The 18644-nt window shown below is 31.6% G+C and overlaps 1 protein-coding gene across 1 annotated transcript in view; it reads left to right on the forward strand.

The window, feature by feature from the left end:
- Positions 1-365: 365 nt before the first annotated feature.
- LOC132719660 (dynein axonemal heavy chain 6-like) overlaps positions 366-18644 on the forward strand; it is a gene marked incomplete at both ends in the record, with an annotated part of 86989 nt that continues 68710 nt past the window's right edge. The window contains 11 exons of the mRNA XM_060703466.1: positions 366-542; positions 1180-1504; positions 3631-3766; positions 4465-4612; positions 5344-5466; positions 5797-6058; positions 7097-7235; positions 8868-9039; positions 15186-15254; positions 16015-16205; positions 17201-17309. Coding sequence (XP_060559449.1) covers positions 366-542; positions 1180-1504; positions 3631-3766; positions 4465-4612; positions 5344-5466; positions 5797-6058; positions 7097-7235; positions 8868-9039; positions 15186-15254; positions 16015-16205; positions 17201-17309 — 1851 coding nt within the window. The remainder of the gene's footprint in view (positions 543-1179; positions 1505-3630; positions 3767-4464; positions 4613-5343; positions 5467-5796; positions 6059-7096; positions 7236-8867; positions 9040-15185; positions 15255-16014; positions 16206-17200; positions 17310-18644) is intronic.

Raw genomic sequence — 18644 nt, forward strand, 5'->3', positions numbered from 1 at the left:
TCCATTATGCTAGAACATTATGATTAATGGACTTTTTCAACATTAAGAATTAATGAACCATAGGGACTTTCATGTTGTCAACAATTAGGTTAGAATAAGCAGAAATATATTGTATTTAAGACTCATGTACACTTAAATTAGTAAAGCATTATAGTGTTTAATAAAAATCCAAATGTTAAGGTTTTATGTAACAGCTTTTTTTAATTTTCACTTATCTATTGACAGACAGAAAAGCAGGGAGGAAAGATGTCCTACGGACAACCTCTGGCTCGTCAGAGCCTTAATGGCCAGATGAATGGCCGGGATAAATGGTGCAGCTAATAGTCAAACTGGGGCCTCCTTAGACAGTCAGATGAATGAAGTAATCATGGGGACCCCTGGCTGGCCTCAAAGCTGTGGATCCAGAGCAACTTAAAGCAAGATTATATTCCTATGCTCCACAGCAAGCATCAATAAATCCCAGAGTCTTACGATTCAACAGAGTGACACAAACACAGGTCAAAAAAGCAAATATTCCAATAGCTCCAAAATTGGAGCCCGTGGTAAGTACATAAAACACTTATATTTAATTATGACTGTTAAAATAATTTAATAAATTATGACTGTTTAAATATGTTGTTTCATATAAATTGTAAATTCAAATGGTTATGATATTATATTCTTCCCTGAAGTGAATGTTCAATGATTATAAAAATGTTTTATCATTCTTTATATATGTATTATATATTTACATTTTTAGCTTAACTATTACGAAGAATATGGTGAGCTATTGTACTCTCCCAGGGGTCAGTGTCATACTTATGTTAAGTTTTTGCAAGTTATATAATATCTCAATAACTCCTGAGGGGAATTATGGTTTGAAACTTCACAAACTTTTTGCATAATAGGAGGTCTCTGTTCAAGGCCAATAATTCTAATTTGTATTCTGGCAAATTTTTCAAATTCAGAAGATTTTTACATGTATAATTTAATATCAAGCACTGAGAATAGTCCAGCACACTGTCCTAACCTACTGCTCTTGCTGAGTATGATATGTTATGAATATATGTAGTTATAAATTTTTATAAAGACTGAAATTCCTTTTGCTTAATCATAAGTTCAAACTTTCCAATAGATGCCTGGTATTTTAAGTATCACATAAAAAGAACCATGTTTACCGTGTTTAATTTGCATTTTTAGCCAAGTCTACAAAAGCATCAAGAAAGGAACCAACCTGAATATATACAAAAAAAGAATAAGGAAAGGCTTGAAGCAGAGAAATTTGCTAAGCTGGCTGAAGAACCATTGAAGAAAAAACGCAAGAGCTCAGGCGCTCCACTTCCCTTGGAAAGACCAGAAGGTATGCCACCATCTCCCTTACCAGACTTGCCTGATGACTTGAAACAGAAGCAAGAGACTCTTGGATCTAGAGCACCGACACCAACTAAACAAGCCAAGGTTAGCACACCCAGAGGAAAGGTGCATGCAGCTGGACCTGTTATCCCAGCCTCAACAAAACCAAAAGGTTTGAATCTTAATTTCTTAATTACTAAAGCTATATCAGTTTCTGTAAAAAATATCAAAGTATATTTTTGGTTGTAGCATTGTTTGATGATTATTGTTGTCTTAATGTTTAGGATTTTATTGTCCTTGACATCTAATACATAAGGTTTGGGGTCATTATTACATATCTATGACGGACACAGTTAAAATTGTAGAAAAAATATTGTATAAGTAACACAATTTGAGGTAAAATTAAGAAAAAAAAAACAATTTGAATATTTACAAACTACCATATAATTCCTTATAAACACACGTCCCTAATTAATGCACCTTTTTTGACAAACTGAGTCATCAAGACTAAGCAGTTTAATAAAAAAAAATGATTCAAATCCCAGGAAATGGAAAGAACTTTAGATACTGCTTGTTATTTCAGTATATTTGACGAAGGTGTAAACAACAATGAACATAAAAATAGCAGATTCTTTTTGTTTCAATGACAGTATTAAACTATTTTCTATATATACTTGAATTAGCACCCTCTTTTTGGAAATTGTAATGCCCTCAGTTGGCATTAATTAGGTAATATACAGTTGACTCTCGGTAACTCGAAATCCAAGGGACTTTTCATTTTACTTCGAGAGAAACGGAATTCGAGTAAAGTGAATCTGCCGCCATTACGTTGACATTCGTACATGTATATACATGTGCCTACTGAATGTGCAAAGAAGTAGGTTTGTGATTGTTGACAGCGGCAATGCACATGTTTTAATAAGCACTCACGACAATTCATTACAATAAAAGCACAATAACACATTTACTTCAACAACCATTAATCTAATATTTGAAGTGAATTGATCATCGGACGAAAACGAAAGTATCAACTATCGTAAACCGGTAGTTATTAATGTATGCAATATGACGGAAAATTAATTAAACAAATGTCATTTACCTTGATATCTAGGCTGTTATTTGACTAAAGCCTGTCAGACTCGAACGAGTCAACTTTCTAATAGAAATGTGTAAGACTAGTCTGCAGGTAAACTTAATTACACTTAAATGAATTAAATCTTAAATTAGTTATCTAACTGTTAAAACCAATTAAGCGCTGAAACCGATTAAATCCACTTTTTTAATAATACATGATGACCGGCAATTAAAATTACTATGAAACGTGTGAATCATGAGTGACAACATCTCACCTTGATGTCGCCGACCTTTGATCAGTCGGCTGTTTTCACACTTCGACTTATTGAAATGAAAATATGTTTGATTTTAATTGACGGGACCAAATTTTCTTTTCGACTAAACAGGAGTCTCGGTAAGTCAAAATTTGACCTAAGCGGAGTTGAAATACAAAGTTAAAGAAGGAAATTTGACGGGACTTTAGAAACTCTTGGACTAACGCGGAATTTTGAGTAAAGCGATTTTGACTTATTGAGAGTCAACTGTATATGTTAATGTGCTTGCTCTCTGTTTTAAGATGTTTTGATGTACATAAGGATACATTGATATTATAGACCTATTTTAAAGTGTATAAAGCTAAATTCAAAAATATCTATCAGAAAGAAATAATTATGTGTTTATCTTTCCTTAAATTGTGAATAACCCATGCACGAAATCGTTGTTACTCAGTTAAAACCGTACTAAAAATTAGGAGCATAATATTTTGTTCCATATTTATATCATTGTTAAACAACAGACAAATTCTATGTTATAATTTTTGTTGCAAAAATTGACCCTAAGATTATAGAAACAATGTAATTTTAGTTTTATACCATTTAAACCCATGTTTTTACTTTAAATGTGATAAATTTGATCACAAGAAAACTTACTATAAATTTATCTTACATGCATTCATCTGTGGCAAAGAGGTTTCGTTTGTTGACTTCAAACCACTTGCCCCTCATCGATGTGGGTTCGAATCCCGACAGGGACTATCGATTCTTTTATGTGAGGAAGCTATCCAGGTAGCTTACAGAACTTTGCGGGTTCTAATCAGGTGTGCGTTTGTGCCCGAAACAGTGCACAGAAGGGCACCTGAGATCTTCCTCGATCAGTTAAGCTGGAATGTCACAGTATGACCTATATTGTGTCGGTGTGACGTAAAACCAAATAAAACAAAATACATGCATTTTTCATTTCCTACAGTATTAGAGACATATGAGGGTATGAATGATACCGGTAAAATAACACAACTCATCAAAGATCATGAGAGGATCGGATTCCTGTACTTGAGTCCGGCTGTACCGAAATCTTCTGTAGATTATCACTACTATAACCTGAAGTAAGTATTTATTACACTAACCACCTTTTTTTCCTTCTATAGCAGGGGTCATTTTAGGGTGGCTTTCCAGAAGAAAAATTCTTTTAAAGTCATGTAGTTTTCCCCAAAAAATTTAATTGATATTAAGTATTTTCTTTTTTCTTAAACCGTTTAAAAGCTTTTCACTCAAACCGGGCTAAGCAAAGCATACAAATACGATTTTCAATTGATTTCAAAGTATATTTCTTAACTATCTTTACATATACATGTATTTCTGTTTAAAGTACCCCAGCTCATTTATGTAAGAAATTCAAAGGTATGTTTTTTAGGCTTTTAAACCTCAGTGGAGTCCCTTTAATAAAATGTAAATTTGGAATGTGATCCAGTATTATTTTGTGATAAAATCTGTCCAATTTGTATTAATATTTATTACTTTAGTTTTGTTAAGATAAGGTTTTTTTTTTCTCTAAATAAAATCTTATATTTGTTTTTACACATGAATTTTAAATACATTGTACATGCAGATAATAACAAATTTGGTTTTCAGATAAGGCATCTTTTATAATAAATCTACTGTTTTAAGTGTTGTTTCTTTTTATTTTCAATTTAACTACTTAACTAAGTATATGGTGCAGATTTAAAGTTCAAAATTAACGTTGTACAACATAATTATAATAATACTCAAAATTTCCCTTGAATGTAAACTTTCTTATTTTTAGGGTGGTGAATCATGAAAATATTAACAAATCAGACTACTGTACAATCAGTCAGAAAGGAGTAACTCGTATCCGTAGCGACGATGAAACAGAATTTGTTACGCTGGACAGATGGGAACTGGAATATGATTATTTCAGAAAAATTATTAAGGTAAGAGAAATGTTTCTTAAGATAGTTTCTGTCTTTGAAAGAAAAATGGATCCTTAATTTGTGAGATATATTGTAGATAAATGTTGTTGAAGTATTATTTATTCAAGCTCAATAAGTGTGAAAGAAATATGTTCCTTATTTCAATGTAACAAGAACTCACTTGCCTGTCATATTCAAGGAAATATGGACTTGACTTTAAAGTTTGAACCCAAGATCATTGGCTTAAGAGGCAGATACCTTAACCATTAGGTCGCTGTAATTTTTGGGGGTAAATTTTGGATGTTATACTTTTAAGAATGAGGAGTCCTTGGAAGCAGGTTTTTGTATACCATGTATACATCATTATATTACATCTAGATAAAAAAAGCCAAGGTTTGAAGAAGTATTGTTAATATAAATATATTGTTCATGTTTGAAATATTCCTGAATTAAAAGCAGGATTAAATATGCTGTAAGGATATTTGCTACAGTCTTCATACCGAACGAGATATTTTTAGCCATCAGACATGTAGACTGGGTTTTTGTTTTATCTCTTTTAAGAGTTATCTGCCCTTTTTTTACACAATAATCAAGCTCAAGGGGCAGATAAGTTATATAATATATTTAATAAATTCAAACTCCTGTACAAATTCTTCGTTCATTATTAAAGATCCCAACATTTGCACTAAATAATCTATATATATATTTTTTTTATTGGTAAAATTCAATTTACAAATTCTTTGATCTTTCAGATCCCAACATTTGCACTGTTCAGAAAATGGAAAGCTTTCAGTGTATGGAGAGGCAATGTAAAATCAAAGAAGATTGCTCAATGCAAGAAGGCCCTCAATGCCAACCTCTTTATAGTCAATCCTGTAAGTATTTGCATGATTCTAGGACTGTCATTGATGAAAAGCAGTGATTTTTTTCCCCTATGTTTCATAGCTATTTCCCCTAGCCCAAGAATAGATATATTTTTCCCTAAAGATGCTATATTTTCCTCTAAAAATGCTCTTTTTTCCTCTGAAAATGATATACTTTCTCTTAAATGATATATTGATATAGAGATTTTCAAATGACAGCCTTGATTTAGACGGAAAGCATGTTCATTATTTAGCACTTAAGTGATAGCCAAATTGATGTTTTAAATTGTTTAAAGTAAAAAATTTTTAAAAAAAATGCACATAAATTATTTTGTATTTCAGTCATTACGGCCAGCATTGATGAACGTACGAGAAATGTGTCACAGGATCAGTGACATGGGTCTATGCAAGGTCGAGAAAGGTCATACATATTCTCTCAGAGAGTTTAACGAGGCCCAGTTTACACAGCTCAGTGAGGTGGCCGGGCGACTGATGGAGTTCCGGGACCTTGTCAAGGAAGTTGTAAGAAGCGCCTGCCGTACTGCTCTTCTCGAGGCAGGATTTACACCGGATGACTATTTCTATGACGGTGGAGAAAGTCCAGGTACCGTAAAATTCCTAATAAACGCCCCCGGGGGCTAAACATTTTCCAAAAGGGGGGCTATTATTACAACACAGTTTTTCCTAAATAAAAAAATCACTGTAAATACATTTAGTGTTAGCAAGTGTTGGTAATGACATTAAAAAATGTTAAGATTTTAAAGTTCATATTGTACATTTTTGTGTTTACTATAAAATACTATGGATTCTGAATGATTTGAATAAAATTATGGCTTTTATTATGAGTTCAGCACTGATGAGTAGATTGTTTACCCTATCAAAAAGCCTGGGGGGGCCTTTATTAGGGGAGGGGCGTTTATTAGGAATTTTACAGTAAGTTTTATGTCGATATATTTTGCACAAAAGATGGTTTCTAAAGAATACATTACTTAAGAGTATGGGATGACAACAATCTTATGAATAGAGGATATTCAATCAGTGTAGGTTTATAACTAAATTTATTGAACAAGTTGATTAAAATCATATTTTGCGAGCCTCTGGCAAGCATAATATTGTTTTATTCAAAGAGTTCAATAAATTTAGTATTGCATCTTCACAAATATAATATTCTGTTTATCACATCATATAAATAAGAACGGTCAACTTTTAAAAAAAAATTCATTTTTCATTGACACGCCCTAAAGGGTAATGCTCACATATGTGCACTTTAACGCTATGTTTGTATATAATGCAAATGACATCACCTCTGAAAGTGTTATTACATTAATGTAATATCGTTTTCATAAAATGGCTTTATTGCACTCCTGCGCGGCGGTTTATGTGATAAATTCAATTACTGGTTAGCATGTCAGAATGAAAAGCTTCCATGTTTAATAAATGTATGATCATTCCAGATAAATAGTTTTAAATTTAGGGTTTGCCTACGATAATTACATGTCCAAAAAAAACAAAAGTTGAAAAGAAACCTAGATACTATAGATTCCAGCATTTTTAAAAGTGCACCTTCAATGCATAGTAATTCTTAAAGACAGTGTATTTGGCAAACATGTTTATTATATCATACAATATGATTTCGATACAGGAGATTTTGGAGCCCCTGGTACGGCCTCAAGTTACCTGATGCAGAGCAACTATGATATGGATATTTACGGCGAGGCCCCGGACAAAATGACATACACGGAACAAGCGAACAAGAGAGAGCATTGTAAACGTCTAACATGGTAAGTTGTGGTCAACTTAACCCATTACTTCATATACACGCCTTTTAACGCCTTTTTCACCCCCCCCCCCCCCTTTTTGTGGTCTCAAATGGTGAAAAAATGCATTATTTAGGCCCTTAACACTTGTTTTTGTTTGAGAAATGTTGTTAAAAAAAGTGACCACTTTTTCGGCGCGGCCCCCAACCAAAAGATACATCAGGGGGTTGCCAGAAGGGGGATGTGCCCCCTTCTGTTTGGGGGGTTTGAACGGGGGCGGAGTCCCCCTCATCGCCAAGAAAATTTTGGACTTGTGAGAGGCTATTAATGACCCCAGATTGATCATAAGGTAACGTGTAACCAACGCTGAAAAGCATTTGACTCTATCTCAATCCATTGAGAAGTTGCAGCACTTTGAAATCAGTTATGATGGAAAAAATCAACGCAAAAAGTGATTTTTGGCAATTTTGAGATGTCCCCTCGTTGCCATGGTAACAGAAAATTTAAGCCTGAGCATGTTGTTGCAAGGGCAATGGTCCAGTCAACATTTGTGCCAAGTTTGATTAGTGTTGAAGCAGTTTGTATAGTATTATAGCAATTTGAACTTGTAACGGGAGACTTTTCAATGAAAACAGCCATTTTTCACAAAATGCTCATGAAGTAATGGGTTAATAAAGTGCCAGTTTAGCTCAGTAGAGACAGTTTTGGATCAGTACTCTAGTGGCTGCTGGTTTGATACTACTGGGCAAGATGAAATTTCTCTGTGACAATTAATCACGGAAGATCTCAGAGTCTAATCAGTAATGGTCATTTGTCCGTCAACACTGATACAGAAATTCTTGTCAGATTGGTAGGCGTTCACTTGCTTATTGGTCAGCTAACAATGAAAACCAGTAAGGCAGATTGTCTGTTGTGATATATGCCCCCTTAACAAGGAGTAAAATTTGTGTTCCTCCCCCCCCCCCTCGTCCCCTACACACACACACATCAAAACCTAAACAAACAAAAGTTGCACTCACTTGGACAGATAAGAATGACCTTGTCTGTTAAATCACTACTGTTTGTGGGAAGATTGATGGTTATTTTGTTTTTAATATGCCTCACTTAGGGGCGCTATGCATTTTATATTTGTCTTTATTTGTCCGGCTGTGCAATTGAAGATTGTTGGGGATATTTAATTATGTTTAAAATAAGCATGTTTCTATCTTTTTTTCCAAAATTTATTTCACCCTGTTAAAATTGAAATTCATTATTCGGTTAACTTAAATAAATTGAATGGAACAAGCTGATTTTTTTAGATATTTAGATGTTTAACAAAACCTTCATAAAAACCAAAAAGAATAACCAGAAAACTAATTATTTATCATATAATTATCTATAATTTATTAATACTTAAATGAGCCGCGTCACGACAAAACCAACATAATGGTTTTGCGACCAGCATGGATCCAGACCAGCCTGCGCATCTGCGCAGTCTGATCAGGATCCATGCTGTTCGCGTACAGACCATATAACAAATAGAGAAACTAATAGCAAACAGCATGGATCCTTATCAGACTGCGCGGATGCGCAGGCTGGTCTGGATACATGCTGGTCGCAAACCCATTATGTTGGTTTTGTCATGACACGGCTCAAATGTCTTATCGTATTTCACAGCTTCATACGTTTGGCTGACTATTTGATAGTGAACACAATGCACGTGCTAGCAGTGAACTCGGTGTCCACGTTATTGAACTATTTGACCGAGCAGTTACAGAACACACCGAGTCTTGCCCAGATCCAGGGTCTTGAAGAGGAGAATAAAGATGAAAAAGCCGAAGAAGAAAAGGTAAAAAAATTGTAGCTTGTTCAATCATATCTTAAATAATCAGATTCAAAATTTTTAATACTTTGTTGGATTGCTACTAAATTGATTTTGATTTATATCCAGGAATGAATTACGTCATTGAAAAGAGCTTTTTTTACCTACATTTGTACATATAAGACGTGTACTCCCATAATTTTATTCAGTTTTCCTATATTCAATTCCTTGTATCAATTACTTTATCCTTGTACTGGGTTAATTTATAATTATATATAATTATTTTTAATGAACACTTGACAAGGCTTTTTTAGCATGCTGTTTAATAAGCTTTTCATTTAATCTAATTTTAGCATGCTTTGAAATTAACAATTCACAAAGTCTATTTTTAGCAAACTCTAAAATCAACATTTTACATACGGCAATCTATTTTTAACAAGCTCAGAAATCAACATTTTACATAATACATTTTTAGCAAACTTTAAAATCAACATTTTACATAATCTATTTATAGCAAGCTCTAAAATCAACATTTTACATAATCTATTTATAGCAAGCTCTGAAATCAACATTTTACATAATCTATTTATAGCAAGCTCTGAAATCAACATTTTACATAATCTATTTATAGCAAGCTCTGAAATCAACATTTTACATAATCTATTTATAGCAAGCTCTTAAATCAAGAAGGAGATTGAGTAGTGTAAAGATGTCTACCCTGTTCTTTAATTGGGTTAAGTGAAATACATGTATATTTTGACATGTAACAGTATTAAATTGAATGGGGTACTACTGTCACAATATCTGTTTAAACTTGACCTCACTTTATCCCTTTACAAAAATGTATAGATATGTTTTGTATACTATATATATTTAAAAACACAGAAATATCTTTGTATAGAGATGTTTTGTATTTGATATATATGCAGAAACACAGAATATCTTTTATTTTTCATATCTATTAATGAGCCGTGTCATGACAAAACCAACATAATGGGTTTGCGACCAGCATGGATCCAGACCAGCCTGCGCATCCGCGCAGTCTGATCAGGATCCATACTGTTCGCTATCAGTTTCTCTTCTTGTAATAGAGTTGGTAAGCGAACAGCATGGATCCTGATCAGAATGCACGGATGCGCAGGCTGGTCTGGATCCATGCTAGTCGCAAACACACTATGTTGGTTTTGTAGTGACTCGGCTCATTTTTGTACCAATAATTGTTTCATTTGTTTATAAAATTTGTAACACTTAAAAAATGTGAAGCTGCTTATGTATAATGCACTTAACTTTTTCTTGAAATCGGCAAATTTGTACATGTTATATAATACACTTTAAAAACTCTATTTAACCCCTTAACCTACTAAATTTGTATAATGGACTTGTCCTGCTTTGAATTTGGAACAGTCCATTCAAAGTTTAAGGGATGTTTATATCAAAATACAAAAATTGAGCTACAAAAAAGTATTGAACCTGGTCAGACTGTATGGATGTGCAGGCCTGCCTGGCTCTATAATGTTTACAAATGCTTATCACTTTAGGTTTTGAGAGGTTAAAGGTTAAATTATTCTATTTTAATTTTTGTTTTTTCCCTTTTATTTATTTATTTATTTTTTTTTTTTACAAAAAGAGAAAAAAGAGTTTGCATTATAAACAGGAATCATTTCTGTCTTTTACTTATATATATATAACCATCTGCCATGGAAGGTATTCAAAGCTTGATCGTCTGTTTGGCTGGCATAAGAAAAATAGAATCATAATAATATAGTATTTTTAACAATTGTTATGTTATTAATAAACATTATAATAGAAAAAGGCAGAAAATAAGGAAAAGGACAAAGATGGCGACGACAAAGCTGAAAATGTTGACGAGGAGGTAGTTAGAAATAGGATAGGATTTCTTTTTTTTCCTTCAGCTTGATGAATGTACATATAATACATATATTACGATTATTTGGTGCAATTTTGAAAAATATTAAAGGGACTCCACTGAGGTTTAAAAGCTTAAATACATAACATTTGAATTTCTTACATAAATGAGCTGGGTCACTTTAAACAGAAATATATGCAAAGATAGTTAAGAAATATACTTTGGAAAAAAATGGAAAATTGTATTTTTATGCTTTTCTTAGCCCGATTTGAGTGAAAAGCGTTTAAACGCTTTTCATTTTGGGTCATTTTTATTTACAATAATAATTATTTTGGAAAAACGAAGTGAGCGAATGATCTGAAATTTTGCACGAACATTTCTGGACTAAACTTACATCAAATGGTACATTTATCTGGAAAAAATATTTTCAGTCCCATCATGTCAAAAAACCTAAGTTGAGTCCCTTTAATAAAAATAAACAAACCTTACCAATAATGTATATTAAGAATGGTGTTATTAATGGCCTGGAAAATAATTCTTGTTTTGTACAGCTTTTAGAGTGAGATATCAAAAGTCAGTGAAATATAACTTCTAATTAAGTGAGATATCACATTTTTGTGAGATATGATCAACTCAGTGATAATTGTCACATTTTGATAGTCTTGGACATCAAATCTTATAAGGTATATCAATCTAGTGAGGCTCACAGGGAAGACTGGGCTTGCCCAACTGTGTTGCCTCATTAAATAAAGTCGTTACTTACTTACTTACTTACTTACTATCAAATGACAGAGAGATATTTATATTATCTAAATAAGGTATCAAAAGTAAATGAAATATCAAGGCAGTGAGTTATTTCATCTTAATGAGATATCAAATATCGGTGAGATATCAAATCTTAATGAGATATCAAAAGTTAATGAAATATCAAGGCAGTGAGTTATTTCATCTTGATGAAATATCAAATGTTGGTGAAATATCAAATCTTAATGAGATATCAAAAGTTAATGAAATATCAAGGCACTGAGTTATCTCATCTTAATGAGATATCATATGCCAGTGAGATATGAAAATCTTTGTTCACTCAATAGGATCATAATCATCCCATATATTAAGGGTCTTTATACTGGCTATAATAAGACACAGTCATACTTTTCCATCAAGCGATAAAATTAAGCATTTTCTTAAAGTTATGCATCAAAAACAATAAAAGAAATAACAAAAAAAGAATTTAAAAATATCATCATAAATATTGCCTAAAATGTCAATGTCCTTAAATTTCCAATGTAATTTTAGATGTTACCTGCCATAAACAAAAAACAAACAACTTTGAGAGGCATTTTTTATTACCAAAAAAAAATTTTTTGTATAATTCATCATTTTGAAGGAAATAGTTTTAGGGTAATAGATAACTATATATATTATTTACTCTGGTGGTAGATCTTTTACTTATTTACCTACTTTTTTCAATTTTGCTTGTTAGATACAGATAAATGTAAACAGCTTGTAAATATTTGGCTTGAAATGTAATAAATATTGGGCTAAAAATGTAATTAATGTAAGCTAGAAATGTAATTGATATTGGGCTAAAAATGTAATTTATAATCGGTAAAAATGTAATTGATATTTGGAGCTAAAAATGTTATTGATATTTGGCTAGAAATGTAATTGATATGTGATGAAAATGTAATTGATATTAGTCTAAAAAAGTAATTGACATTGGAGCTAAAATGAAATTGATATTGGGGTAAAATGTAATTGATATTGGGCTAAAAATGTAATTGATATAATGGCACTAAAAATGTAATTGATAATGGGCTAAAAATATAATTGATATTGGGCTAAAAATGTTGAATTGATATTGGAGCTAAAATGTAATTGATATTGGGCTAGAATGTAATGAAATTGATATTGGGCTAAAAATATAATTGATATTGGGCTAAAAATGTAATTGATACTGGGCTAAACATGTAATTGATATTGCAGTTGGCTAAGAATGTAATAGATATTGGGCTAAAAAAATATATATTTGATATTTGGGCTAAAAGGTGATTAATATCGGGCTTAAAATGTAATTAATATTAGGCTAAAAATGTAATTGATATTGGACTAGAAATGTAATTGTTATGTAATGCTATATGAATAAACTGGTTAATTTTGCCTGGTAAAGAGCAGTTAGGCAATTTGTGCCAAATTAATTTTTAGCATATCTGAGACTGACTGTGATAATACTTGCTAAAGTCAGAAAAATAAGTTTTCTTTAAAAAATATGGGTAAGTTTAAATCAGAGAATATAATAAAAATACTGGTTCAAGCTTAGCAAGTTGTTAATTGCTGCTAGGGTTCACAGGGTTATATTTATAATTATAGTATTTTTCCTGACTGTCATTATTGTATAAACTTTATTTTCCCCTGTTTTTGTTTTAATTAATATATTTATTGTAGTATTTTAGTGCTCTGCTAGAAGGTTTAATTAATATGGCCCTATGGCCAAGTGGCTCATTTAGTGGTCTTACTCCTTAGCATTAATGATCTTATTTTCAATTCTTCTCTGGGACACCTCTGTGACATAAATCTAATATCCGGGACATTCCCTGACTCACTCCTTATGATTTCACTTCTTCTCCGGGACACCTCTGTGACAGTAGCCCAATATCTAATATCTAAAGTTAGGAAAACAACATTTTTCTTTCCAGAAAAGCAAACTAATTGTTAAAAAAAAACTAATGCCTTCTTTATTCTTCCTTTATATATTTCAAAACATCTTTCAATCTTTTTTTCTGGTGGCACTCTAGAGTTCTTTTCATAAGAGCAAGGTTAACTTTTTTTTGTCTTCATTAACATGTATATATATTATACAGCGTATAATATTATGTATTATTTTACAGTGTTGAGTGTAAAGAATTTGATACAGTCATACACATTTTAATACATTTGACCTTGGTTGTTTGCTATAATTTAAGTAATATAATATTATTAAAGACTCTTAATATTGTAGCTTAAACACATTTGAGCCGTGTCACGACAAAACCAACATAATGGGTTTGCGACCAGCATGGATCCAGACCAGCCTGCGCATCTGCGCAGTCTGATCAGGATCCATGCTGTTGGCTTACAAACCTATTACAAGTAGAGAAAATGATAGCGAACAGCATGGATCCTGATCAGACTGCACGGATGCGCAGGCTGGTCTGGATCCATGCTGGTCGCAAACCCATTATGTTGGTTTTGTCATGACGCGGCTCATTTATAGGTCAAATATCAGGACAAGTTGTATATGTGTAAAATATAGAACAAGATTTTATTTTATTGGGGGAATATTTTATTGTCAACTTTGGTTTGTTGCCAAAATCAATCCAAATTTTGTTATTGTAATCTAAGTTGGGAAAATCCCAATATATTTTTTGCATTGGTTCTGGGCCAAAAGGTAAATTACTAAGTATGAAAAAAAAACTTTTGATTTAAATCAAGTTAGCAAAAAGATATGATGATTTATTTTCTAAATCTTGCACCGAAATAAGAAAAACAAACAGTATTATTTTAGAGTTTTCTCCCTTTAATTGAAATTGATGAAATGTATGAAAGTTACCAGCTAAATTTTGGCTGGAAGGTTAAAAGGTGTATATAATGAAGTGCTAGTGTAAAAAAAAAATCAAAAATGGTGGTGAATAATTTGAACAAGCTTCCAGTTTACTGTCAACTAAAAGGTGCTTTTTATTTAATAGGAAGATAAAACAAGACCGTCTTTAGAAAGTTTAATTTTAGAGTTTCAGCCACTGTGAATCACTTTTGGAAATTTTTTAAAGTCCCACTTCTGAACTTTCAAATTAAGTAGATTTAACAATCTAATGCTATGTGTTAAAACTCAGAAACTAAATCTGGATCTAAAAAAATATATAGGATAAAACATGAGCAAATATAATAGTATAAAGTCCGTTAATTTTGCTATATAAATGTGTAAAGTGAATGAGTAGTTAAAGTCTAAGATGTTTCATGTTTGATATTTTAATGTGTTAAAGAAGATTAGTTAAAGTTATCATAAGTCTATGCTATATTAAAATTTTATGCTCTCAAATATGTAAAGTAAATGAGTAGAAAGTCTATATATTATATGCTTTATATGCTTTTAGATATGTAAATTAGTACTGTAGAAAGTCTTCCTAGTATGCTAATCCTTGTATATTATGCTTTTTAAATGCACATGTGAAGTAAATGAGTTCTTTAAAAGTAAGTGTAAGTCTATGCTGACTATGCCTTTTAAATGTGTAAAATAAATGTATACACATTTTTGTTGTGTAATATGAAGGAAGAGCAACAAGATGTTTCTACCGACCATGATGATGATGATAATAATGATAATAATGATGATATTGGGGTATGATTCTGGTTAAAAATAGTGACAGCACATGTGATAGTGAAAAAAAAAACAAAGTGAAAAAAACAAAAACAACAACAACAACAAAACCTTAGTGATGAAAGAAACACTTTTTTTGTCAAATATGGAAGTGTAAACTACAAAATTTATATGATGAATACAACATTTTCAGGGATTTTATATTATCACATGTGACTTTTTTTATTAATTAATTTTTTAATTGTTGTTATTTTTTAAACTTTTATATGATGTTTCTTCAACAATATTCCTTTATAGTTGGTAAATGAAGGATGTTTAGATTGTTTACCTTTTATTTTCTGTTGTTTAAAATCACTTTTTGTGAAATTATCATTTACACATTTTTTCCCCATTATTTTGTTGTTAGATCTCCTATTATTTTGCCTTGTCATATTATGAAACTTAACTATTTTATGTAAATTTTTTTACAGAACTGTCTTTGAGTTAAAAATTTAATTAAAAGCAAAAGTTCAATTCAGACTTAGTAACATGAATTATAAATACAGTATACATTAAAAAGTCTTGAATTAAAAAGAAAAATCCCAACATAAATCAATTGCAAATTCTTAAGGTTTTTAGATAATTACATCAATTTCTGCCTAAAATTTATAACATGTATATTTTTATGGCTATCAACAGTCAAGTAAGACAACTCTTGTTTCACTTTATCATTTTCTGTCTGCCTATCAATTTACTAAGAAAAAGGGAGGCAACTCAAATTGACTTTATCATTTTCTTGCAGGAGGAAGATGAAGTTCCAATATTACCTCCCTTGTATATCTCAGAGTTTGTTCTGGAGCCAAATCAGCTTTTGTTCTCTCCAGATATTGAAGAGTTCCAGGAAGGAATTGCTGAGGTCATCAAACGGTTTCAGGATGCTGTGCTTTCTGTACAGAACCTGGTACCAGACACATACTTTGATGCATTTACCAGGTAATAATAACTGCTGGGAACCATAACCCTAAAAGGCACATTATGCCTCAGAAACAAGTAATAAAAGTAATTCTTTGGAAAGGGCTAACATAAGTTTTGTTGCAGTAAAAAAGTGGTTTCAGAACATGTAAGATGCTATACTACATAAGAGTAGCCAAATGTAAATAAAAAACTAATTTGACTTTGATATAGAATACTGATATCACTTTATAGTGGTACTTAAATTGCCAAAAAGCAACAGAGGCAAAATATAATTCAGGGACATTTAATTTGCCAGTGAGTAATTTTATGGAAACTATAAAGGGACACCAGAAATAAAAAGCTTTTGAGAAATCAAAATAAAAGCATACAGGGCATTATGGGCCTTTAAACCTTAAACTTGTCAAAATTTTTTTTTTTTTTCAAATTTTTATTTTTGGTCATACAATAGTGTGAACCTTAATATACTAGTATTTTATTAAAAAGTACACTGGTACTAACCATGGCTGTCATAATTTCTTTTTATTTTCAATGTGAATCACATTGGGTAACCAGAATGATCATGACCTATTGGTAAAGGTAACAGCCTCTTAGAACCCAGGAACCTTGTGTCCAAAACCTCATATAATAACAACCATGTTTCCTTATATTATATCAGTACTGGTTAGTTCCAGGAAGGGGCCGTGAGACTGGTTTAATAAGCTGTATCATGTTTTTCTAGCTTACGGAACATGGGTGATTCTACTGAGTACTCATGTGCCTGTTTGTGCCTGAAACAATGCACGTAAAGGGCACCTGAGGTCTTCCTCCACCAGTAAAGCTGGAACATTGCCATATGACCTATACTGTGTCAGTGCAACGTAAAACCCAATCAAACAAACTGTATGTTTTTGTTGCACTATAATCAAACTAAAATAATATTTTTAAACTAAATTCTCTTTATGTATGACTCATATAATTTGTACATAATTTGTTGAGACTTTATTAAAAGATTGTTGTGTTATATTTTTTTATAGACCAATTATCAACAACAAGTTTGAAGACAAATCTTGCGGAGAAGGTCCAAGCCTGGCAACGATGTTCGAAGACGATAAACATCTGCAGACTATTATACACTCCATCAGGGTAAGTTTTTCCCTCCTGTTTTTTTTGATATCCTGCGTTTATGGACATCTTTAGTCCATTATTGCTTAAAGGGTCTCCACTGAGGTGTAAAAGCTAAAAAACATAAAATTTTAATTTCTTACATAAATGAGCTTGGGCACTTAAAACAAAAAGATAAGCAAAGATTGTTAATAAATATTCTTAGAAAAAAATTAAATTTAAAAAATGGTATCTCTGGGCTTTTCTAAGACCGATTTGGTAATTTTTATCAATTTGAACAATTATTCTGGGACAACAGAATGAGCAAATGATCTGAAATTTAACACCAAGGTTATTTGTCTTGACCTACATCAAATGGAAAATTTATCTCAAAAGCTTATTTCCTGTCAATCCTCAGCTGAGTCCCTTTAATGGTGAGCAGTAACTCAAAATATATTTACCTCCAATTACTGCTTTATAATGACTATGAGTTCAAAGAGTATGAAAAGTACTTTGTTTTACAAGTGTATTATCATTTTTTGATACAGAAATATTATGTTATTTAAAAAGCACTGCTTAAGATGATTTTATGTCCTCATTTGAAAAAAATGGCATCGTAAATACATTAAAACATTACTTGGTGTAAGTTAACTGTTCAAAAGTCTGTTAATAAAAATATGTCACTGTACCTCATCTTTATTAAAGGCACATAATGTCTCAGAAACCCATAAATGTTTTCATTCTTTAGAAAGGGCAGACATGAGTTTCAAAATATTTAAACAAAGGTTTTAGAGCGTCATTTAAGATATTTATTCCCCCAAGGACAGTAGTGCTGAATGTAAAACTATTTGTCATAAAAGTAACAAAATGTAATCAAAGTAAAACATTTTGACTTCCATACAAAATACTAAATCTCTATGACTGTACTAATCCCTAGAAAGCAGCAGAAGCAAAATTAACGATTCATGTATAATTGGATAATGAGTAACTTTTCGGAAACCATAACAGGACACAAAAAAATAAAAAACTTTTGAGAAATTGAAAATAAAAAGCATATCTGGGGCATAATGGGCCTTTAAGTATAGTACTGTTTGTTTGTTTTGTGCTACAGAGTTTTATAGAATGTTTCTAAAAATAAAAGCATATCAGGGGCATAATAGGCTTTTAAATAAAGAAGGGTTTGTTTGTTTTATACTATTGAAGACACTTGGTTTTATAGAATGTTTCATATTTGTACATTTTTGTATGATTAGCACTAACAAATTTGAAAATAAAAAACATATCTTGGGCAATTAATGGGCTTTTTAGTATAGTATGACTTGTTTGTTTTGTTTTTGTGCTACAGAAGATACTGTCAGTTTTATAGAATGTTTTGTA

Source organism: Ruditapes philippinarum, unplaced genomic scaffold, assembly GCF_026571515.1.
Source record: "Ruditapes philippinarum isolate M1 unplaced genomic scaffold, ASM2657151v2 ctg1737_1_1_1_1, whole genome shotgun sequence".
NCBI classification, from domain to species: domain Eukaryota; kingdom Metazoa; phylum Mollusca; class Bivalvia; order Venerida; family Veneridae; genus Ruditapes; species Ruditapes philippinarum.